Below are 24,568 nucleotides of genomic sequence, written 5' to 3' on the forward strand. Positions count from 1 at the left end.
ATTTCTTATTTAGGAGCATATTTGCAAAATGATGGGTTTCATCTAAGGTGAGATATTGTGTTTTTCTCCCAAGAAAAAACTTGAATGTGAGGAACGCTATTAACATCTCCAAAAGGCTCAATGGATCTCTGCCACTGACTTGTAAATGAACTCAGTAAATTTTAGGTGGAGAATATCCGAATTAGGACTGTTTCCATGGCCGAGGTGTGATAAATCTCACATTTGAATTAACATTCGAATAAAGGGATTACAATTTTAATGTGTGAATTTTGACACTTGAACATTTTTAATTTACTATTTGACCCTTGATAAATCTGCCCATTAAATTAAAGTTGCATGACTTATTGCTGTTTAAGATTAAAGCAACAGGACTCAGTTATCATAATATAGGACAAGGTCTGATGTGCAAAAAACTTGCCTGAATTTATTTAGGTCCTGCTCCATGAGACCCAACTCTTTGCACTCCTAGAATGGGAATGGAGCAAAGAGATTTGCACCTCTCTAGGTATGCAGTGCAGCCTGTATAATGTTGCATACAGAAGAGGTGGGCATCACATGGATGTCCAATGGGGGTGCATATGCACATCAACTCCACAGCAACAGCAACTTGAGAATGCTGGGTTATGCAAGGAACTTGTGAGCTCTGTAATTAACCCCTGTTCTAACTAAACAATACCTACAATGCCTATTTATTGGGTTTCTTGCTTATTATACCTGTATTCCAGTCTTTTTGCAGAATTCCCTCAAGAGGGTCACTTTCTGGAGGTTAAACCTCTCAACTAATTGATCCACTGAATCACTGTAACAATGGAGAAAAACAAGAGTGAATGTGGACAACAGAGAAAACTAGTAAATTAAATTGGCACAAACTATATGGAAATATGCCATGTAGATAGCAGTAAAAAGACTTCACCAACTGTGATGGCTGGAGGATGCTGGGAGTTACAGATCTGCAACAATTACGGCTCTGAATGCTGCCTAATGTTGCCTTGATGTATATTTTTATCATACATTTTTCTAAAGCTAAAACTAGGAAGGAATTACATTCATTGCTCCTAGAACAAAGCAACACCTTTAATTATCTTGTGATCATCACAAGGAGCAGAGATATAGAAATGCTGCTGCCTTTGGTTTGAACATCTTACCGTGGAAGTGTGAAGTCAAAGCTGTCTCTGGCTTTTTCACAGATCTGTTTCCACAAATCAGCTGGACTCATACTAGTCCAGGCAGTGCTGTCTCCGTTTTCCAGTGGGCGAACCTTCTTCTTGCCCTTTCGCCTGCGTGACATCAACTCATCTGGAGGCAGGTGAGCCACTGGGTTAGGATAGGAGCTCAGGAAGCAGTTAAGGAAGTGGCTTACTGCTGCTGATAAGGCTGACATTTCCATTCCCTGAGGATCAAAACAGGAGGGCAAGGTTTCTGGTCAGGAAACAGCTTAGACAAATACACTGACTTCTGCATTGCTGATGGATACCTGCCTGGTACATGGATGTGTCACACAAAGCACTTCCTATCTAAGTGTTTGGAAAGTGGTTTTTAACAGGGACTCATATTTTAATACGTGTGGTTGGCCCTGACTCGACCCCAGCAATCATGACAGTTTTTTGCAATAGCTAGAAGCTAGATATCTACAATGTTACACATATAACATTATAAGGCTGCAGGTGTATGACTGAGACACAACCATATGAAAACAACTAAATAAACCTGTAATCTTTTACAGAAAATCCAATTTATTATATATTGCATGAAGTTTTCACGCTCAAATTCAAACTCGCGCACATATTTTGGCTGTTCCTTTACTCCTTACCTGAAGGTAGTTGCGTAGAATTTGCTTGGCTGAACGCATGACTATTTCCATGATTACAATTCTCTGTAGAAGAAATAAGAGAGAGATCAATAAGGCAATCGCTGAAGCTTTCCAGGTCAATAACAAATTCATTACAAATGTGTTGCTCTCTGGGTTTCCTCCACATGGGACTCATTAACAGCATTTAGTGTGGTATGATGGAGTCCTCTGACCTGGCAATTTTATATAGGGATTGCCGTCTAAGTGCCAACTGTCAATGTGTTGCTAGCATAGAGGTGCAAAAACACAGAACAGCAATCTGGCTGCACCAATCAATAGAGTATAATGAATACCTTCTGGCTTCTGAATGACATTGGGAGCATACATTATATACATTAAGTTTGCTTGCTTTAACACCAATCTACAGTACTTACATAAACATGATCCAAAGGCTGCCGTTCTTCCACCTGATCTATCGTTTCTGCAATGGATCCAAGGTAGCGAATATTGATCCCATGAGAATGTAGCGCCTCAGTAAGTGATTTACCGTCCATGGGAACAATACCATGAGTCAGACAGCCTTTAATCTACAAAAACAGAAAAGTCAGTATGTTAGTGAGAGATGAGAGATGGGATAATGCATCAGGTCTTGGAACTGAGGAGATGTTTGCTCTCAAACAAGTGACCAGTAAAAATTAGATGCTGATGGATTATTTGGGTGGCTAGACCTGGTGCAAACTTGATGACTTTTAGTATCCCTTTAAGAGTTTTAGAGCTAAATTTTTGCACCAGGTTTTGTAACCTATACTGATCAATCAAGACCCGGTGCATACTTTTTTACAATATACCATTACACTGTAAACAAGTACAATGCTCCCTCGATAAACTACTCGTTTGCAACACAGGCCACATATGGCACTCTAATCTGGATTAAAGAGTTACCAAGAAGCTGGCATTTACTTGAATGAATCAGGTTGTCACTGTTTGTTTTGCAGTAAGAAAGAGTAGCACTATAAAAACAATCAACATTAAGAGGAAGCCCTTTATTCAGTTTTTATCAGGTGAACTAACAGCTCATGAAGTAAAGGAATTTGAAGAACTCTCCATGTTTATTTTTCAGCCTAGTAACGTTGTTTTTGAAAGATATGAATTTCATGAGAAATGTCGGAGAAGGCTCATTAATGAACCAACAAAACAGACAAAAATGTATTAACTTAGCATTTCTTAAATCCATCAAATACATGTCAATGTTTTTCCTATTAAAGAAGAAGTTCTAGTTTCATTGTGGCGTGTTTCTTTAGATTGAGCAGGACCCTCTAACCTCATATTTATTCTCTAACCCTTGTCTGTAAATGACTGTAAGACCCCTGTTTCGTAATTATGTACAGTGCTAAATATCCTATTCAAGTGTATAGAAAACAATCAAAATATTGAAAAACAATGTGTATGGGCGCCACAAGCTTTAAGAAGGGGACGGAGGTTGCAGAAAATAAAACAAAACATAACATTTATATATTAATTCCTGTGCCTTGTTTGCTTGGAAACCCTTGCTCTCATTCATATGACTTGTAATATACAGAAGAGATCTTCCATACATTTCAGACAGTAAAATATAAGAAATATAAGAGAATTAAATTTTTTTAGTCACTGGGGATTTGACAATAACACTATAGTATTATACATAATGTGCAATGAACATTTATTCATCAAAGAACTAAACTTGACCTTTCGGCTATATGAGCACGTTGTACATACTGTAAATAAAAAAAGCATTCCTTGATCTTAAAACAAGAGAACAAAGTCCATCTAAATCTGTTACACGCAGGTGAATGAAGAACTTACAAAAGCAGGAATCTGTACATTCAGCAGAAATGCTGAAGCCTCACTCAACAAGCGCCTCTGCAACTGATTTACTGCCTTCTGGGACTCGGGAAACCTTACAACTAGATATAGGAGAAATAAGATATTTTCTTCTTGTAAATACTGTAGCATGCATATAAACACATATAGCAAACAAAAGCTCTATTGGGGATGTTGAGCAGTTTGCTGGTGTAACACCTGTACTAATGTCACTAATATAACGTACTTCTGTCACCAGGCGCTTTGGCCAAGTTAGCAAAAATTTAGATGTTGGCTTTCTGTCTTCGACTTCATAGACTAGCTGAGAGCCAAAGCCATGGGACACTTCTCCTCAGTGTTATAAATTACACTTGTTCTCTGATTAGGGAGAAAATACACATATGTCCAGGTCTGGGTTCAATATCTAAAGTGCTAGGTATACGTCATAGATGAATGACTGACAATGCAATATTATATTCAGCTTATTCCAGGGGTACACCAAATCTAAAATTTTTTGATATGAAGGGACCAAGTCCTCTGCAAAAAAATGTAATCAAACCGATTCATACAGAGTCTGAAACCTAATTTGCTTATTTACATTTGACAAAAATAAAAAATTGTATCACTCCTGAACCAAAAAACATTTTTCCGGTGCTTTAAACCCGTTGAATTTGATTGGGCTAAACATTTAGGGTGTAGCTGAATCCAAATCTTACAAAAAAAGTGCTTAGATTGGGCCATAAGCCTAGTTTGTTCTGACATCTCCCACCTACCTGTGGAGCAGATGTCCGGGTTAAAACGGATGTCAAATGTATATTCCAGGACAGAACCAACTTCTCGACATGCTTCCTTAACGATATCCACTTCCATCTTCTCATCTGAGGAACAGAGTGAAACACATTTAGAAACACTTGTGGGCCATTTACTTACCTCGAGTGAAGGAATGAATAAAAAAAAACTTCGAATTTCGAATGTTTTTTTTGGCTACTTCGTCCATCAAATGGGCTACTTTGACCTCCGACTACGACTTCGACTTCGAATCGAACGATTCGAACTATAAATCGCTCGACTATTCGACCATTCGATAGTCGAAGTACTGTCTCTTTAAGAAAAAACTTCGACCCCCTAGTTCGCCACCTAAAAGCTACCGAAGTCAATGTTAGCCTATGGGGAAGGTCCCCATAGGCTTCCTAAGCATTTTTTGGTCGAACAAAAATCGTTCGATCGATGGATTAAAATCCTTCTAAATGAGCGATCCGAAGGATTTAATCGTTTAATCATTTAGATCATTCGCTCAAACGAATAGCGTTAAATCCTTCGACTTCGATATTCGAATTCGAAGGATTTAACTTCGACAGACGAATATCGAGGGTTAATTAACTAATTAAATTTGCCCCTTGGTGTTTCTCCACTGGTTGACATCAATGATGCAAGCAATTTATTAAAGGACATTTAACATTAAAGCCATAAAAAATTGATTCCAACGTCTGCAACATTCCCTGCTAGCTGGGACACATAGTATAGATTTGCTTAAACTTAATTTATTGGTTTCTGTATAGTAGATCATAGGTTGTGGTGCAATTTATATAGTTGTAAAGATTGCTACACAGTCTGAGCAAAGGTTCTACAACATTACCATTCTCCTGGGTTTCATGATCGATTCCATTCTCTTGATGGGAATTTCCATCTTTTGTCTTTTCCATTACCAGTTTCATAAACTGAGCATACCTGTTGTGATAAAAAAAATCAGCTGTCAGCCTGTGAGTAAAATCACATGCAATACTCTACACTGGACAGAAAGAGGCACCAACAGAACTCACATGCAATAAGGGAGTGAGACTTATTTTATTAAAACAATTGAAAACTTCTGAATAATAGCATTGCATTTTGATGTTTTAGCGGTAAACAAAATACAGATATTGGGACCTATTATCTAGAATGCTCGGGACCTGGGGTTTTCCGGATAAGGGATCTTTTAGTAATTTGAATCTTCGTATCTTAAATCTACAAAACAAATAATTTAAACATGAATTAAACCCAAAAGGATTGTTTTGCATCCAATTAAGATTTATAATATTTTAGTTGGGATTCAAGTTTATTACTATAGATAAAAAGGGAATCATTTTTAATTTTTTTTCTTATTTTTATATAATGTAGTCTACGGCCTTTCCGTAATTCAGAGCTTTCTGGATAATGGATCCTATACCTGTACCTGAAAACCACAGAAATTAATGTCCAAAACATAATTTCTTAGACAAAATCAAAATATGTTGCTTGGGTTTAGATACTTGCAGGCACATGGATGTTCTACTATGAGCAGATACTTCTGTTTGGAGGCACATGGGTATTCTAATTTGAGCAGATACCCTGTTTGGAGGTTACCATGTAGCTCTGCTTTTATGTTATGGAAACCAAAGTTTAAAAACCACTTTAAGGTAGCATGCCTGGAAATGGTGTTAAATTCCCTACAACCAGTAGCACGACAATTTATAGGAATATGTATCATCTACTACTTTATTTTTATTGCTTTATATTGATAAGTGTTTTTTAAACCAGAGGAGAAAAGATAAATAAATATTTTTTTTTGTTTTATCTTCCCCACTTCTCTTCTGTAAACAAATCACTAGGCTGAATGATAATGATATAAAGACCATTAACTCAGCAAGACTAAGCAAGAGTTACATGATCATGTGGGGGGTATCTTTATCAAAAACAGAACCATGCATGTATGTTATTTGAACAAACTACTTGTATCAGATTATCTTACATCCACTTCATTGGGAATCATCACGGGTCACTAACCAATACTAATCTACTTTCAAACACTGGCAGGCAACAGGAGGACCCACAGTGATTAGCAAAAATCTAAATTCCATGGCTATAAATTAACTACAACAAATCAGGAACATTACTTTTAGGAAAAAATAAACAAGTTGGCCTTCATTTACAGAGGCTGTTAGAGGACTCTTGCACCTTCTGGCACTTCATCAGTGCTCTGCAAACTTAACAAGATGAAAAATCCAGTGCAAGTAACAGTAACACATGCAAAATAGCCAAAAGTTGGTTCTGGAGCTTTAGTTCTACTCTACACTTCCCTTCAGTAACAATAGCAACAGTGCTAAAATAAGACAACTTTATGCCCCACTAGCACCTCTAAACCAGTCACATCAGTTAGATCAATTTGCAGTTGCTTTCAACACCCAGCAAAACCCAGCAAATAAATAGTTCTGATTTAGAAATAAGTATCAGGGCATATTTTTCAGCATGTCCATAACATTGCTTTGTATACTTTTAAGTAATCATACATGGGAGCTGTTTCATACTTGGCTGCAAAAGTGAAATATTACCAAAGGCAGTTTTGAGTATTAAAAGCCAGCGGGGGTGTTATAATTATGGTTACCTAAAACGTAATAAAGCCCACTCCTATTAAAGCAATAAATAAAGCAGCTCCCATTGATGTAGATAAATGCATATTCCCTGATAACAGGGGTTCTGTGCACATCATAATCCTGCATAAGACCACAACTTAGGTTTGCACAATTAGAGGTATATACAATTACAGTTAAAATGTTTTAAATGATGTGCTTACTTGTGTTGATAGAAAGAATCTATTAACTCTGGACGGAGATTGCATAACTTGTGACGGTAGGACTTGGGGAAGCGGTGGCTGCAGTCTTCTTTCAATGCCTCCCCTTCGTTCAGTGGAAAGAAGTTCATGTCAGGAGGGAAAGTACGTAGAAGATCCAGTATATAATGGCGTCCGTCATTACCCACAATTCCTTTGCACTCCACGGAGGAACAAAGCATCACTTCCTCATCCTTCTCGTTGAGTACTGTATGACGCATTATTTTCAGTGGTTTACACGATTTCTGTAGCAACGTCAGGTATTTCATACTGGATGAAACTGTTTTTCCAAAGTCAATTGAGCCATATACCACACTTTGGTCTTCTTTACGGTCTAGAATTCCAGGAATTATAGACTGTGCAGTGACTCTGTATCCTCTGTAATCAAGCACCACAGTTCCCAAGACATAAAGTTCTTCAATGTCTAGATCACTGTAGGCTTGTACTCCTTTCAAGTCATGAATGGCTGCAATATGTGCTGCATGGTCTCCACCAAGGTCCTTGTAATGGTCCCTCACATCAAAGCCAAAGCTAAAGAAGATATTATTCCAGATAAACATCTGCATTTTGGTCTCCTCCCCGGGGTTAATTGCCATAACATTACCATCAATTACTGCCATGGCCCCTCTGGTCGATGCTCCAACAAAATCAGAGTTGATCTGGTAAAGATCATAAGTGAACAAAACTGAAATCATTATGATTATTGTGGTCAAGCAATATCATAAATAGGGACAGCAACATTCTAATGATATTGCTAATTACAATGGCAACATTGTTTAGTCATATACAGCCTTCTGATACAATGGTGAAGTTTAATCAAAGTGTGAAATTAGAGCTCCCCACAGCAAAAAACTCATCAACTTTCTATTCATTGTTATGGGATTTTTAGAAGGGTATTAATCAAATGATGAACTCTAACTTTCACCCATTGATGAATACACTTCTAAAAATCACATAGAAATGAATAGAAAGTGCTCTAATTTCACACTTTCACACCTAAGCCAAGGAAGTAATACTGTGCTATGAGTGAGACCTCTGCTATTCACTTTATTTGACCAAAATGCACAGTACAGACAATAATTCTGAAGACCAAATAATTATTAACTCATTCTTCATCTTTCCTCATATGTGTTGTGAAATTAATGGCGTTTATTGTACATCTATGAGGATCATGTTGGTGCATTATAACTACATGTTCATAACAATTATAATAATTATCAGAAGCAGCAGCTTTTTTTACCTTAAAGGTGGCCCTTTGTCTCAGTTGTTGCTCAGTGGGAAGGCCTCGTGGAAGTTCCCTTGTGGTCTGCAATTCTTCATTCCAGTCTCTGGTCTTTAAAAATACAAAGCAAATAACTCATTCTAATGGCTAAAACTCAGTAGTATGGCTATATTGCCTGCCTTACAGGGGTATTTATGGGTCTAGGCAACAGGCAAAAAAAAAGAACAAAGATGAATCTCTCTATTCTATTAAATTGTGATTTAATAGAATTATAATAGAATTATAAGTATTTCCCAATCTATGCTTTATATTCTAATTTATGTTCATTCTATTAATTTAAGTTATTTTACTTTATAGCCAAATATAAAAATAAGGTTTTTTATTGTGCAACCACATACTATGTCTCTCCAGCACCGTTCCCTGACAAATAATTATGCTTGGAAGGACATACTATGCCCAAGTAATAAATCTGCGTTTCCAACCATGGTCTCTCCAGATGCAGCTACCATGCATTTCCTAGCAAGGATAATTGCTGATCAACAGCTGGGAAGTGGTCAGAAAAAAATGCACATAAACAAAACACTTTCTTCCTACAAAAACATATATGTTAAATAACAGCTGCTTTGTCAAATCTGTCCAGGTAGTAAAAGTCTTTTTTTATGTTTAACAACTTACAAGTATCTTTACCCTATATCTATATGTTCATATGTCTATATATAACTATTCCTTGGGGGCAGGTCCAGAATTCTTACTATTTTTGTCAGGAAAATCACTGAATGGTAGTACCTGTCCTGGGATGTGCTCCTCATAGCCCAAACGGGAGTTATACGCATCCTCTGCTCTTACACAATCAATGATATGACTTGTGCTTGGAGCCATCCAGCTGTAAACTTGATAGGGAGTTGCTATGCGCTCCAATGGGTGCCGATGGATCCTGATTGAGAGGAAATAGAATAATTTTGTTGGGTTACCTTGTTGCATCTATGCAAACACAAAAAAGCCGCTTTATTTCATACATTGCATATATATATTACAGACATTAGAATTAATGGTTGCATTTCAGTGGTTTATGTCACATTATCTAAAAGTTTATTTGGCCTCTGTTGCACACAGACAAATTTCTACATCACCTTATTGCTTTTTATAAGCATTGTCCCACTACCATACAAAGAGTGTCTGGTGAGCAATACATGTAATTAAAGCATTTTTCGGATTTAGCTCAGGAAAAAAAAAGATTTAATTTTTAATTCATTTTGGTAGCAGAAAAATCCTGGTAATCCTTAGAAGTCTAAGCCCGGAGTCACAATCATGAGTTTTCTATACTGTCTAGAGAATACAAAATGATTTTAGGACAGAAAACCCAGTGTTAAGAGTGATGAGCAAAATTTTTCGCCGTGCAGATAGACTCCATAGACTCCGATGGGTGAAAAAAATTTGTTGCGAGACAAAAAAAATTAGTCGCACCGCCTCTGTTGTCACCCACTGACATAGAATTTTCACAGTTTAACGAATTATCGGCAAAGCGAAACGGGTTAGGTTCGTTCATCACTCATTCGTTCATTCGTTAGTCCCTCAGTCAAATAAACTTGAAAAGATACAACAGCCATATCACAATATTTTCTATAACAAGCCATATTTTATTATGTACAGGAGGCCTTGGATTTTTAGTGCAGTGTCCCTAATCTTAAAGGCTTTTTTTCTGGGCCTTACCTCCTCTTTTGCAGTGCAGAAAAGTTCTTCTTAAAAGCTGGGCTGACCTGGTTTAATAGTTCTACAAGACTGTGACACAGATGACTTGGGGTAGCTGGTTTGGGGTTAAACAATTCTGCTGTTGACCTTAAAAGTAAACAGATGAAAAAAATTACATGCATGGTGTTGCCTAACAGTTGAATACTATACAATACCTTAATAGTTCAACTTTATTTTAATATGGTTTATACCCAAAGTCATGCCATAATACTGGTATTTCTGCCATCCTGAAACATTGTTTCTTTTGGGGTAGAAAGACTACCTCTGTCATTTTAAGAATTATTGTAGCTCTCACAAAATTAACTAAATGCATGGTGGATAGATAGATAGATAGATAGATAGATAGATAGATAGATAGATAGATAGATAGATAGATAGATGGATAGATTCTCTTACTGATAAATGGACAGATAGAAATAGAGAGACAATTATCTGTGACTGCTTTTAGATGAAAGATCTTAAATTTATGTACCTGATGGGAGTACACCACTGCTCATAGTGAATGTAAATGTACTGTTAATATATGTTTGCACTGTGAGACTCACTGGTTGATGTAGAATCCTCTGTTGGAAGCTGTGATGTTGATGTGATGATCTTCCATTGTTATGACATTTAAGTACATAAGATCCCCATGCATTTTGCGATTTCCAGGAGGAGGATTCCACCCACTCATTATCATAGATTTAAGGCACTGTAATGGCTACAACCAATATGGACACAGATTTTACAATGTGTGCTTCAATAATAGGAAAAAGGAAATTTCCTTAATGAAAAATATTACATAATCTATATAGACATATATGACATATTCCACAGCAATTTACAGAGATTATACATCATTCACATCAGCCCTGGATCTTACAGTCTAAGATAAATAAATGTTATTAAGCATTATAGCAAAAAACAAAAGAGAGCATTTTCAGTGATTTCATGTAATCATGCATAGTTACATTGGCTCTCCAGCTGTTAAGGAACTACAAGTCCCACAATGCAATAATGGAGCCTTTTGAAGGAGTCTAAAGGCAAATGCATTGTGGGACTTGTAGTTCCTTAACAGCAGGAGAGCCAAGGTTCCTGATCCCTTTTAGTATGTAAAACTATTTTCTTTATAGTGTCCTTAACAGATACCCCAAGGGGCAGTCTGTTTCAACTGAGAAATCACCATTAACTTTTTAGTGTGGAGCCTTTTAGAGAAAATTCCAGCGAAGCTGCAGAAGTGTTTATATAGTTACAGGTTTCAGGAACTGAAAGCCCACATGTATCCTTGGAGAAGACAAGATGACATGGTCCCCTGGCTTGGTGCCTGAATCTCTCTTCTCTGCCCTTTTGTTGTTACTGACCAACACAGACTCATATGGAAACTATCATAGAGAGATTGTAGGCATTGCAGCCAACTTCTTCCATAGAGAGAGTTATAGTCAAAATGACACTAAAGTGTCAACTTGTGATCTTCATAACATTGCACAATTAATTTTCTTTTCATTTACTATTTCTTGACATCACAAAGGAGCTCACTCTATGAGGAGGTACAAGAGCCTGTTGTAACCATTTGGAGATCCTACTGCTCAGATCTGGACAACCAGTTCACTAGAAAGCTTAAGCCCCGTCCATCTATAGACAGCATACTTTCACTTATCGCTGTATTAATAATGCAAAATGCTGGTTAAATATATATGTTTTTGTGAACATTTGCTTGGTTCCTTCTCTCATGACAAGTTCCAGTATGGCCACAGTGAAGCTTTAAAACAATCAGTTGATTATACTATACTTTAAAGATATTTCATCCCTGTTTAAAGCTTGAAGGGCCTAAAATATTAATTGTGATCATTCAAACGATTTGGCCGTTCATAAGTCTTCTTTATACGTGCACTGCAAACTTACATTATTTTGTTTTTGTGAGTAAAATAATATAAATAATACGCAGACAAAATCCATCTGGCTAAGAAGAGAACCTCATATAACCTACTAATTTTATTTGCTCTCTTGTAACCCGTGCACAAACATTTCTGCACACTGGTGTTGCAAGAAACATTATGCTTATCAGTTACAGGGGCATTCGTTCCAGACCATTAAGGGGAGTTTAAAGATCAGACACATGACAGAAAACTGGGAATGTTTACCATCATTACAAGTAACATAGATAATGATACTATTTATTTAATTATGACAAGCAGTGACCTTCACTACATTGTTTTTCTCTATGTTGGTGCCATGTGGCCTGGTGTTACATTCTAAAATGTACGCCACTGCATGATGCTTTAGATAAGGGGTCCCCAACCTTTTATACCCATGAACCACAATCAGATGTAAAAACTGTTGGAGAGCCACAAAAACAAGAAAAAAAATCTTTGGGGATACCAAATAAGGGTTGCATTAAGCTAATTGGTGGCTCCACATGGACTGCTAGCCTACAGGAGGCTCTATTGGAATAAAGTTGTGTTTTTTTGTCTGAAATTTAATTGAAACCTGAATTTAAGCCAGAAATTTCTAAATGGGCATTTACTATGAGTCCACTGGGAGCAACATCAGAGGGTGTGGAGAACTACATGTTGCTCACAAGCCACTGCTTTAGTTAATACTGGGAGCAATAGGCAGCACCAAAAAATACCAAAGTTTCAAGCAAAACCTGACAAAATTCACAAAAGAGCCATGTAAGTGTTTGCTAAAACATGACAATACACTTGATGATATGAGAAATGGAGGGCCTGGCAAATCAGTCTCTGCTCCATGGAGCTTACAATGCAATTTATCTATATAGCTACAAGTGAGTTTCAGGGACTTAAAGCCTGCACGGGTCCTTGGACAAGACTTGATGGCATGTTGCCTTGGCTTGGTCAATAAATCTTTCAGATGCTTGCACCAAATAGGGTATCTGCTCTTTTGCTGCTACTTCAATCTGTCAAGTCAGACATACAATTAGCAGGACGTGGTACTGCCTCAGATACAAAACCCCATAATGCAAAAAAGGTAGATTTACAATGAAAGTCCGGATTTTGGAATGTAAACAAAATAGGTAGGACTCAAGATAATTTATAGGACATGACAATGCATGTTATCAAGAGAGTGAACATGGCAATACACCAAATAATGAGAGCGCCTAAGAAAAACTGAGACCGGTAAGGCCAATCTGAAAAGCTAGGAAGTAATAAATGCACAAGATAAACTTGATCCAGGCAAGGAACCAGAGTAATAGCTTGAAACTAGCAATGCAACTGACAGCTTGCAATGACAGTCATAGGCAGGACCCTGCAGTGCATAAGTCGGGCAGGACAAAGAGTCATTGGCACTATTCACAAATGCACCACAATGTATTTATACTGCAAAACACAGGGATGTTTAAACATACCAAAAAACACAATTCTAAAGGATTTCACTTTTTAGATGTTAAATGTACTTCTAACCCCTGTTCTAAACAACATGTCTCCTACATTATTTAATTGCTGCTGGAGGAGGTTGTGCAATGTTTATTCATCAGCTGAAAACACAAAAAGTCAGCAAAGGAACAAATTTGTGAAATAAAAGGGCCTTGACTTTTCTGGGAAAAAAATACAATCGGACATGTTAGCTTGAGGAATGTACATTACCCACAAGAATTTTAAGAGAATGGCTCCATAAACCACTGTTCGTTTGGTAGGTATGGCAATTTGTTTTTGGTGATGTACAATATAGATTTTAATTGAAAAATGTAATGCTGCCCTCCTATGAGACTCATTAAAGAAGTATGAAAAGACGTTTTCTAGTGCACCTGCTGGGATGCTGGGTGCACAAAATCCAATGTAGGTCACAATCACCACTTGGACTTGAATCAAGGACCCTAACTGAAATCCAGTTTCCCAGTCAGATCATGTTACCTTATACGGTCTTATATTAATCATCTGTAACACTGTATATGCTTCTGTATATTACAATATAGAGAGACTAAGCCAAGTTATCAGTACTTTACCTTATTATCACTGCTAATAGGCTGGAAAGGCTGCAGGGGACGCTCAGTGCTTCCTGGAAGTATATATTCTGGAGGAGAACAGTCAATTGCTTCGAGCCCCTGGTCAGCAGATGAGCGTTTTTTCTTTTTACCATTACCATTACCATTGCTTTCATGGCAAAGAGAATCTGGAAGAACAGACAACGGTTTGTTAGGTTTCTATTACAACAAGCTTCAATAACACTGCCCAACACAAACAGATTTTTTTCAGCTTCAAGAAGTCTCAAATTCTGAATCTTATAACACTTAAGGGGTTTTATCCCTTTTTATATTGTTTATAAGAATCTTGTTTATTACATGGATTTAGTTATAGTTTATTGACTATTAAATGTAAAGTGTAGCCACTCATATGATTTTTTTGTCAAAGCAGAGACATTTTGTGCATACTGCTACTAAAAAATGCCTTACCCTTTAAACAACACAGGGATTGTTTGTCCATATATTGCAATATATTTAAGCTGGCCAACTATGTCAAAGTCATCCCATATCCGGCCAGTCCTACGCTTAATTTTCATCTGATTCATTAAGAATTCAATTGCTTAATTATACATTTTACAAAGGGACTAAGTTTTACCTGCAACTTACTAGCTGCTTTCAAAGTAAAACTCCCAAACTTGGCTGCCCTTTTATTAGACACCAGTGGGATCACCTGACTATAGCTGGGAAGGGTGGGAGCTACAACATGGAGCTGGTCACTGCTCCTGTATAACTATAACAAACAAGGGAAAGTTGTGCTCACCACTATTTTTTAAAACCATTAGGCGGGGGTGCAATGAGGGTGTGACCACAAAATACATATAGTCAACTACAAGAGGTCCTCTGCACTCAACCCAAAATGTATAATTAAGCAATTGAATTCTTAATGAATCAGATGAAAATTAAGCGTAGGACTGGCCAGATATGGGATGACTTTGACGTAGTTGGCCAGCTTAAATATATTGCAATATATGGACAAACAATCCCTGTGTTGTTTAAAGGGTAAGGCATTTTTTAGTAGCAGTATGCACAAAATGTCTCTGTCTTAAATATATTGATAATGGGTTGAGTGCAGAGGACCTCTTGTAGTTGACTATATGTATTTTGTGGTCACACCCTCATTGCACCCCCGCCTAATGGTTTTAAAAAATAGTGGTGAGCACAACTTTCCCTTGTTTTATATATATATATATATATATATATATATATATATATATATATATATATATATACACAAAAGTAGAAAGTAGCGACACTCACAGGTTTTTTAGAGTTGCAAAAACAAAAAAGTCGTTTATAGTGGCTCAACGTTTCGGTCCCCCACAGGGACCTTTGTCAGGAGTATACAAACAAACATATACTACACACACTATATATATATATATATATATATATATATATATATATATATATATTGTTTTTCTAGACAATATAATTGATTTTTAATGATCCAGTAAAAGGCGAGGACTAAAGGTGGAGAGGGACTACAGGGTCTTCAGATGGGATTCTGGGGTTTGTGCCTATATCAGAAGAACTTTCTAGGCAAAAGTGCCCACTACAACTGGAGGAACGAGGAAGACCAGTCTTGTGTGCAGAATCATGAGTTTTCTCAGCAAGGGCTTAAAATCTGCAGATGGATAATACAGACCAGTCTAATGGTTGACATCTGCAAAGGAGTTCTGGAAAGTGCAATTTAATAAGGCAAGTGTCTCAGGTTAGACCTCCTTGCTACTTTATTATGAATATTATTTAGGGATTTGATTGTTTTTTTTAACATTTTATATTATTTTATTATATTTTAGTGGCGAAGGCCCATAAAATCCAGTTTTATTTATAAAAATACAAAAAAAAACACCAATGGCTCAGTAGTGAAATTTACCTCCAATGTCACCTTCAGAGATGATGTTCAGGAAGGACAGAGAGCTGCAGTCTACCCCATTGTAAGCATCAGTAAGATCTAAAGTCTTCAGCAGGTCCCTGAAGTGCCTAATATGAATCCGAGCTTCTCTAATTGTGTATGGCTCTGAAAGGAAGCATATGCAGAATAGCTTGTTTGACATGAGCATATTGATAAAAAAAAACAGCTTGTTAAATATAGGCACATGGCACATAGTTTTTACTCCAATTTTTTTAACATATTCATTATATTGAAATATATAATACATATATATTACACTATTTGAAAATACTTTTTAAAATTAAAGCATAACAATACAGGTTCCATACCTGTAAAAAGCAAGTATATAGCAACTATTACTGAAATGGATAGAGCTTGGACCAATGGAGGGTACTCAGTACAAAGAGGCAGGGTGCATAAAGAAATTATTGCTGTGCTGTAGCTGAGACCTCTCTTGGCTGTCTATAGTGGTGACAGCTCATGTTGAGGAATAATGTGTCATAACTTGCCCACCCTCTGTATGATTAGTCAACTCTCAAGGGCTCATATATGACTGCAAGCTTAGTGGGCATTGTAGGAAAAAAATGGTGACTACCCTCAAAATTACACATTGCTCACCTCACTTGCGGTTGTAAAAGAGCCCTTCCAATATCAGAGTTTATTATAACTGTATTTTAACTGGAAGTATCTAGGTACTGTATATACAGGTATGGGATCCATTATCTGGAAACACATTATCCAGAAAGTTCATAATTATGAAAAGGCCGTCTCCCATAGACTCCATTTTATCCAAATAATCCAAATTTTTAAAAATGATTTCCTTTTTCTCTGTAATAACAAAATAGCACCCTGTACTTGATCCCAACTAAGATATTATTAATCCTTATTGGAAGCAAAACCAGCCTATTGGGTTTATTTCATGTTTACATGATTTTCTAGTAGACGTAATAACAGAAAAGTCTGTTATCCGTAAAACCCAAGGTCTGGAGCATTCTGGATAACAGGTGCCATAACCGTTTTACCATTTTAATGCTAATACAGCAGAATACATTTTCTGGTAAAGTAAACCATAATACACCTATAATGGCAACACAAATCATATTTTCATGTGACTTTAAACCCCTACATTACAGGGGCTTGGTTTCTTACCCTCCACAACTTTTAGAACAGACCCTTCCTTTAATCCCTCTACAGTCTTCAGCTCAGAGAAATTGTCTAGAACATTCCCCTCAAACTGCAATGAGAAGCATGTTCGGTGGCAAGAATCCTCATGCTCCATTAACACCTGGATAATCTCCTGGACCAGCTCTTTAGAGGACACCTGTTGGGAAGGAATTTACAAGCTTAGTATCTGAAGAGACCATACTGAAAAGTGGTTAATATGCTAGAAAACAGACTTGAGATTCTCTTTTGCAGTAATTTAGGCACTCTAATGTGACTGATTTAAAAATCTCACCTGTATATCAACAAGGTCTCCACCAGGCAGTTGAATTTTCACATCAAACACTTCCTGAGTACTGGTGTCTTTATTATCTTCTTCAGCTGTCACTCCATTATGCAACTTCTTGTCACTTGCGGGACTAACAACTATAACCAAGAAGAAAGGCAAGAACATGAATAACAATCGGTTAAACCAAATACATTATAAGAAGACTATCTTTTCTCAGTTTTTACTAGCTAAAGCTATGATATCTATGATATCTAACATATCCATAATATGTACTTAGCTGGTCTGTCTCCCAGTGAGCCCCCCGGAGGTGCAAAATGATAAACAAGGGCTGTTTTATGAATCCTATTGTGTGTTATTGACCAAACCTGCTTCTTCAATCAAAAGAAAATGGTTGGAATCCACAGACAGAAACCAAAAATGCTATTACCATATGATTATCAGCTTTAGATGCTCACTGCTCTAGAGAAGTGTTTCTCAACCACTTTTTCAGCAAGGCCTAACACGTTAGCCAACACTCAAGCCATGCAAAACTGTGTGTCTGTCTTGTATGGGGACAAAAAAGTCAGCTTGAGCCTCGGTAGATCTGCACCCAAGCCTCACAATCAAGGCTAGCCTTATAGCACGAGAAACCGTATCCAGACTTAAAAGTTTCAAGCACATCCATTTGTCAATGTTACAATGTTTGTTTTACTGAGTAATTAAAGGCTCTAACACAACAGTTCAAGTGCATATGTGTCAGTGATTTCTTTCTGTACACTGTCAAAATATCCTTTCCCTTATTAAAATATTCACTGCTGGCCCACGAGGCCAGACAGCAAACTGCCACGTGTTGCGACTTCTTATTCTAAACTGGGCTCCCCTGAAATCCCAGACTTCTGAACACAGCGCAGGGACTTGAACTTGAACTTCATCAGAAAGAATTTTTAATGACTTGCATGGCCTTGACTGCAAAACTGCTTGAGAGACTCGCTTGGGACCCCAGGGCAAATACTTTAGTAGTATAGTCACGCTAATATGCTTGTTGTTTATAAGAGCCTGCAGCATTTTCTTCTGCTGATAAATGATAAATATAGAGTTTTAGCCTGTCTGTTCACATGCTATATGACTCCAAATGATTTTTTACCCCCTTTTAGAAACAAAAAAAAAGCAAGAGTACCCTCTCAGTACATATAGGGACTTATTTACTACAGAAACAGGGCTCCAGGAACAAAGTACTGTAGCTTGTGCCTTAATATCCCAGGGAGATTATCATTTACCCAGCAGGCATGAGGTTAGCAGGACATTAGGGTAGCATAAAACACTGAGCAACTGCTAGCACTTATGGGAAGCATTGGTAAGGTGCTCTGTTATCAGTACACGGAATTATCAGTTGGGGGTGCCAAGGACAGTCCAGCTGTTGTGAACTACATCTCCAAGTACCCCAAACAGTCAAGTATAACTATATAGCAATGAGCAGAAGATAGAGTGGTGTAGTTACACTTCATAATATATGTACATGTTGCTATGTCAGTTCATTTATTAGAACATGTACTACTCAAGGTAAGATGTATTGTAGATACTAGATGAGGCTAGAGCATTTACATGTGACAGGCCAGGAAGGGTGTTTTATCTCCAAATCATTTTAGAACATTCTCTTCGCATTTAGAATGTTGCAGAATCATAATGATGATGCAAACTCACATGTATTTTCAAACACTTCATTTATACAGCAGTGTAGGGAGGAATTGTTTTTCATTGAAAGGGACATGCAAACAAGTAAAGATCATACATATATTCTGAGAAGGGAATGTGGCAGACATGTATTACTTAAAGCGGCACACATCAGTGGAACATTCTGACCACACACAAAGCAACAAGAGCAGCCAATTTGGCGACAGTTGTCCCTTAAACAGCTGCTGTAATAAAAATCCACTAAACTAAAGTGGAAGTTTATCAGTTCGGTTGTTTTCAAATTGTTCACAAGAAATTGCTCCCAATTGCCTTCAATTTTTTATTTTGTTTTTTTTTTACCATTCCAAAATTTAAGTTTAAAGTTTATGCTCCTGTCTCTAGTGTTTTATTCTGGCAGTTTGGTATTCCAGGTGCAGATTCTGAAGATTTATTTGTAAGTTGCTAAGCCTTACATATTTTACAGCTGCAACCAACACGCTCATACTGTGAGTATGAGTCAAATTTACCCCATTCTGATTGGCTGATTCCAGCATGAGTCAGCAATTTGCAATACACTACTGTAAAACACCATGACCGAGTCAGAAAAAAATGTTAGGTTGAGAAAGCATCTATATGTTAAACCAGAAGGAAAAAAATATATATTTTTTTAATAAAAGAGATGGATGATCATTATGAACAAACAAAACCCATACTGCAATTAATATGGATAGCAGTCACTCTATCTGGACTAAAAATATTGTTGTATGATGATATTTATTTATCCGCCATCAAGAAAATCAGAGCAGCGCAGTTTTGCAATTTATGTGATCAAAGTGATCTTGAACTTTAGAGGGTTGAAGGCCGGCCTGGACTGGCAATCTGTGAGCTCTGACAAATGCCAGAGGGGCTGCTGCTGGATGCTATAGACCAGGGGTCCCCAACCTTTTTTACTTGTGAGCCACATTTAAATGTAAAAAGAGTTGGAGAGCAACACAAGCATGAAAAAGTCCATGCAGGTGCCAAAAAAGGACTGTGCTTGGCTTTTTGGTAGCCTCTATATGGACTGGTAGCCTACAGGAGGCTCTGTTTGGCAGTACATCTGGGTTTTATACAACCAAAACTTGCTTCTAGCCAGGAATTCAAAAATAAGCACCAGCTTTGAGGCCACCTGGAGCAACATCCAAGGGGTTGGTGAGCAACATGTTCCCCTCGAGCTACTGGATGGGGACTACTGCTATAGACAGTTTTTCTTAAGTGGGCTGCTGGGGGACTGATGAGGCCTCTGTGTATTTGAAATGCCAGGGTCTATTTTGGAGTCCAGTCCAGACCTGGTTGAAGGTACAGGGATTAGGGTAGTGCAGATATGGCTTTTGCCCCAAGTGCGAGACTAAAATGTGTTTACTGTTGCCACTCATTACTTGCATCCAAACACACTCATTGCACTTTCATATACTGTAGTTTTGTCAAGTGCCATTGCATCCGTCCTGCCTCTTACACTGTATAGTGCACAAGTGTACCTACTGACACCGGGGAACCCCAAGCTATCGCCACCCTGAACATAGTGATAATTTCACGGTTCAGATAGAGTGCCACATCAAAAGGCACAGCAGACTTGGGCAGAAGAATCACATGCTAGCCCCATTTTAATGCTTTTCCCTGAAGTGACACAGTTCTCGGTCTTAAAATATTGGCTACAATGTGCACCCGATCCCAGAAAACTACTTGTGCAATTGCATTTGATTTGACGCACTGAGGGCAAGTGCAGCAAACGCAACTGGCAGAGCAGCAGCATTGGCATTCTGGGGACCAAATACTGCATTGTGGGTAAAATAAAATATATTAATATCCAAAAACTGCAGTTTAAACACTGTATTTGTAAATTATCATTCAATTGCTATTTTAGATATCCAACCTGCAAACGTCAAGGCATTTCAGCAGTGGTGTAACTAGATTTAATTTAATTTAGGGCCCCAAAGCATGCATCAGTAAGTTAACTTATTGTACCAAGATATATAAAATTGCTTATTAATTTAAGCCTTTCACCCCTCCCCTGGAACTGCAGGGTCTGCTTCCTCTGCTTCTTGGACAGACATAATATCAAAGGCTATTGTCATACTAAACGCTATAGTTTGTATAGGTATATAGAATTTATGTGAGGGTATGGAGGGGTGTGTGTATGGATGCTGGGTTTTCATTTGGAGGGGTTGAACTTGATGGACTATGTTTTTTTATAACACAATTTAACTATGAAACTAACTAACTATGTCGTTACACCCCTGCATTCCATGCTACAAGCTGCAGTTGAAGAAAAGCTGGAAGTCCCAGGGTTAGACATCTCTGACAAGGACCCCTGTAATGTTGGGGTGGCACAGCAAATGCCCACTCTGGCCAACCTTAAAACTGTCCCTAGTAGTGAGCATGGTTGCAAACAAGCCCACAGGGTCACGTTTACACACTCTGATTTACTGTGAATTGAATTATGTATAGAATGTCATATGTTGCATACAATGATAAGGGGGGGGGGGAAATCATACACAGTTATAATACGTATTGACATATATCAGTGTTGTATATTACATGGCTTGTCAGCAAAATAATGGAAAATGCTATAAACTATTGTATCATGTGCAGTACTACAGTAAAGTAAAAGTGTTGAGTAACATTGGCCCAGTAGTAAGTCAAGCTGTGTGTGTGTAGCTGTTACAGTGCAGCAGTGCTTGCAGGCTCAGTGCATATTTATTTGGCTGGTGCCAGTGATTAGGGGCAGAGCATTGCTAAGGTGACCTTGGTGCTATGTACATACACACACACACACACACACACACACATACACGTGCTGAATAAGTACAGGCAGAACAATGATCCTCTGGCTCATTCACTCACTCAGGTCTCAACTTCAACACACATTCGGGATAAAACTGGACAAATGATGTTATTACACCTGAGCAGGAAAACAAATACCTAACTCCCCACACACACACACACACACACACAAACGGTAGTTAATATTGAAAAGCAGGGATAGTTCGCCACAAGAGCTTACAATCGAGGCAGGAATGTCCAGCAATATCGTCGGGTGTGTGTCATTGCTGTAGATCCCCTGTGTCAGTGTTATTGTCCCAGCACCAGCCACTAAGTGATGTGCTACACTTGTGAGTGTGAGTTGTGTGTGATGATTCGTGTCATGAGCAGTGGCAGTACCAGCCCCACTGCTTCATCTCATAATCTCACCTTCTCCCGAGTTAGTCGCTGCCTCATGTGCATTGTGCTCCAGTGAGAGCCCCGCTGCCTGGCTCTCCGTCTCGCTCACCATGCTGACAGCTCTTTACACTGTGACCGGCACCTTCGCTTAGGCAAGAGATCTTAGCATAGAGGTCACCCAAATGCCGCTCTAGCAGCGGCCCACTTCCCAAATAAGGACATACTAGCCTTGTATGGGTGAGGAGCCAGCGCTGTAGCCAATCAGGACGCGGGGGTGTGCCCTAAGTTGCATGAGAGCGCCGCGTCCAGGAGTAGACTGTAGAGGTGACTTAGGGTACAGAGCAAGGACACGGACTCCCAGACAAACGGAAGCTTGCCGGGCTGCCTGTGAGGGGGAGACGCATATGACCAGTGAACAAACCCTCAATGCACGTGGAGGAGGGCAATGTCACTGGGGAATTTCATGCAGCCCTTTCAAAGCTGATTTCTCCTCTTGGGAAATCATTATAATGTATATCAGAGATACCACAAACAAACCGTCAACTTCCCCCCATAAAATTCTTTGTAATCACAGCATTAGTGGAAGATTTATTGTCATTACTTTTTTTTTACCTTAGCGTCACTGGCGCTGCCTAAAGCTGGCCATAGACGCAAAGATCTGATCGTACGAATCATCAAACCCCATCTCCCGACCTGCCACTAACCATTCAGATCAAATAAAGTACAAAAGAACAGATCAGCCCCTGACAGCAATCGTACGAAAGTTAAGGTGGCCATAGACTCCAAGATCCGCTCGTTTGGCCACATCGCCAAACGAGCGGATCTTTCCCCAATATGCCACTAAACTGCATGGCTATATCGGGGGTAATTCGAAATAGGATGCGCCAAACGGCTCAGATGGGTCGGTCGGGTAAAAATCCAACCTTCCCGATCGATATCGTGGCCAGATATCGATCGGGAAGACCCGTCGGAAGCCCCCATACACGGGCAGATAAGCTGTCAAATCGATCCAAACGACCGATATCGGCAGCTTTATCTGCCCGTGTATGGCCACCTTTAAGGTGGCCATAGATGCAAAGATCCGCTCGTTTGGCCACATCGCCAAACGAGCGGATCTTTCCCCGATATGCCATTAACAAACATGGCTATATCGGGGGTAATCTGATTGTTCGGCCGTATGGCTGAACGATCCGATTACGATGTACCGTGGGCTCCGGCGGGACCGATCGACCAAACGACCGAACGCCACACACGATCCGAAAATCGTATGAATCCTCGATTCATACAATAGGATCCGTGTGTCTATGGCCACCTTTAAGCTGGCGACATCGCCAAACGAGCGGATCTTTCCCCGATATGCCACTAACAGCATGGCTATATCGGGGGTAATTCGAACGTTCGGCCGTATGGCCGAACGATCGAATTACGATACACCAAGGGACTGCGACTGGACGGTCGGTTAAAAATCAAACCTTCCCGATTGATATCGTGGCCAGATATCGATCGGAAAGACCCGTCGGAAGCCCCCATACACGGGCAGATAAGATGTGAAATTGGTCTAAACGACCAATATCGGCAGCTTTATCTGCCCGTGTATGGCCACCTTTATGTCCGACCAAAGATCCACTCGTTTGGCAACATTGCCAAACGAGCCGATCTTTCCCCAATATGCCACTAACGAACATGGCTATATCGAGGGTAATCTGAATGTTCGGTACACATAGTATCCAAATGGATAACCCAAAACCGGCAGTAGCCTCATTCTAAAACGGGCAAAATTATCCCATGTGGCAACGCACAGCCTTACCCACATTTGCATTTCCGACCCACAACCCAATGCTTGACTCTACTGCTCCAAGAAAGTTCAATTAGCTGATATTCTTGTGTTGCTTCAGGTCACATTTTTAACTTGAATTGCTTCGTTCACATAATACATACGTGCACCTGAAGTAACATGTCGATAGAGTCAGAAAGGAACGGCAATGGCATGCTTGTATTACACCCCCAGCAATCCCTGTAATAGATCAGCCTGTTGTCTGTCTTACAGCATGCCTGGAATAGACTGTGTGTGTTTTTGTTACCAGAGAGTGATGCCTGGTTGATAAAGTAAGATGGTGGTACAGTACTGCTTTATAATTACCCCTGGGCTAGCACCCCTAGTAAATTAGGGTTACTTTGTCATTTAAAT

At 38.8% G+C, this 24,568-nt stretch overlaps 1 protein-coding gene across 1 annotated transcript in view; it reads right to left on the minus strand.

The window, feature by feature from the left end:
- The window catches only part of LOC108715794 (clustered mitochondria protein homolog), a 32,840-nt gene extending 10,270 nt beyond the window's left edge, over positions 1-22,570 (minus strand). Inside the window, exons 1-17 of the mRNA XM_018261267.2 lie at positions 22,411-22,570; positions 17,536-17,666; positions 17,229-17,400; positions 16,062-16,205; positions 14,168-14,334; positions 10,770-10,924; positions 10,186-10,311; positions 9,262-9,409; positions 8,494-8,586; positions 7,218-7,912; positions 5,265-5,356; positions 4,402-4,506; positions 3,632-3,732; positions 2,224-2,376; positions 1,811-1,873; positions 1,146-1,390; positions 715-799 (exon numbers count right to left, since the gene is read on the minus strand). Of these exons, the coding sequence (XP_018116756.2) occupies positions 715-799; positions 1,146-1,390; positions 1,811-1,873; positions 2,224-2,376; positions 3,632-3,732; positions 4,402-4,506; positions 5,265-5,356; positions 7,218-7,912; positions 8,494-8,586; positions 9,262-9,409; positions 10,186-10,311; positions 10,770-10,924; positions 14,168-14,334; positions 16,062-16,205; positions 17,229-17,400; positions 17,536-17,666; positions 22,411-22,492 (2,757 nt within the window). The 5' untranslated portion in view covers positions 22,493-22,570. The remainder of the gene's footprint in view (positions 1-714; positions 800-1,145; positions 1,391-1,810; positions 1,874-2,223; positions 2,377-3,631; positions 3,733-4,401; positions 4,507-5,264; positions 5,357-7,217; positions 7,913-8,493; positions 8,587-9,261; positions 9,410-10,185; positions 10,312-10,769; positions 10,925-14,167; positions 14,335-16,061; positions 16,206-17,228; positions 17,401-17,535; positions 17,667-22,410) is intronic.
- Positions 22,571-24,568: the final 1,998 nt, after the last annotated feature.

This window comes from Xenopus laevis, chromosome 1L (assembly GCF_017654675.1).
Source record: "Xenopus laevis strain J_2021 chromosome 1L, Xenopus_laevis_v10.1, whole genome shotgun sequence".
In the NCBI taxonomy this organism is placed as follows: domain Eukaryota; kingdom Metazoa; phylum Chordata; class Amphibia; order Anura; family Pipidae; genus Xenopus; species Xenopus laevis.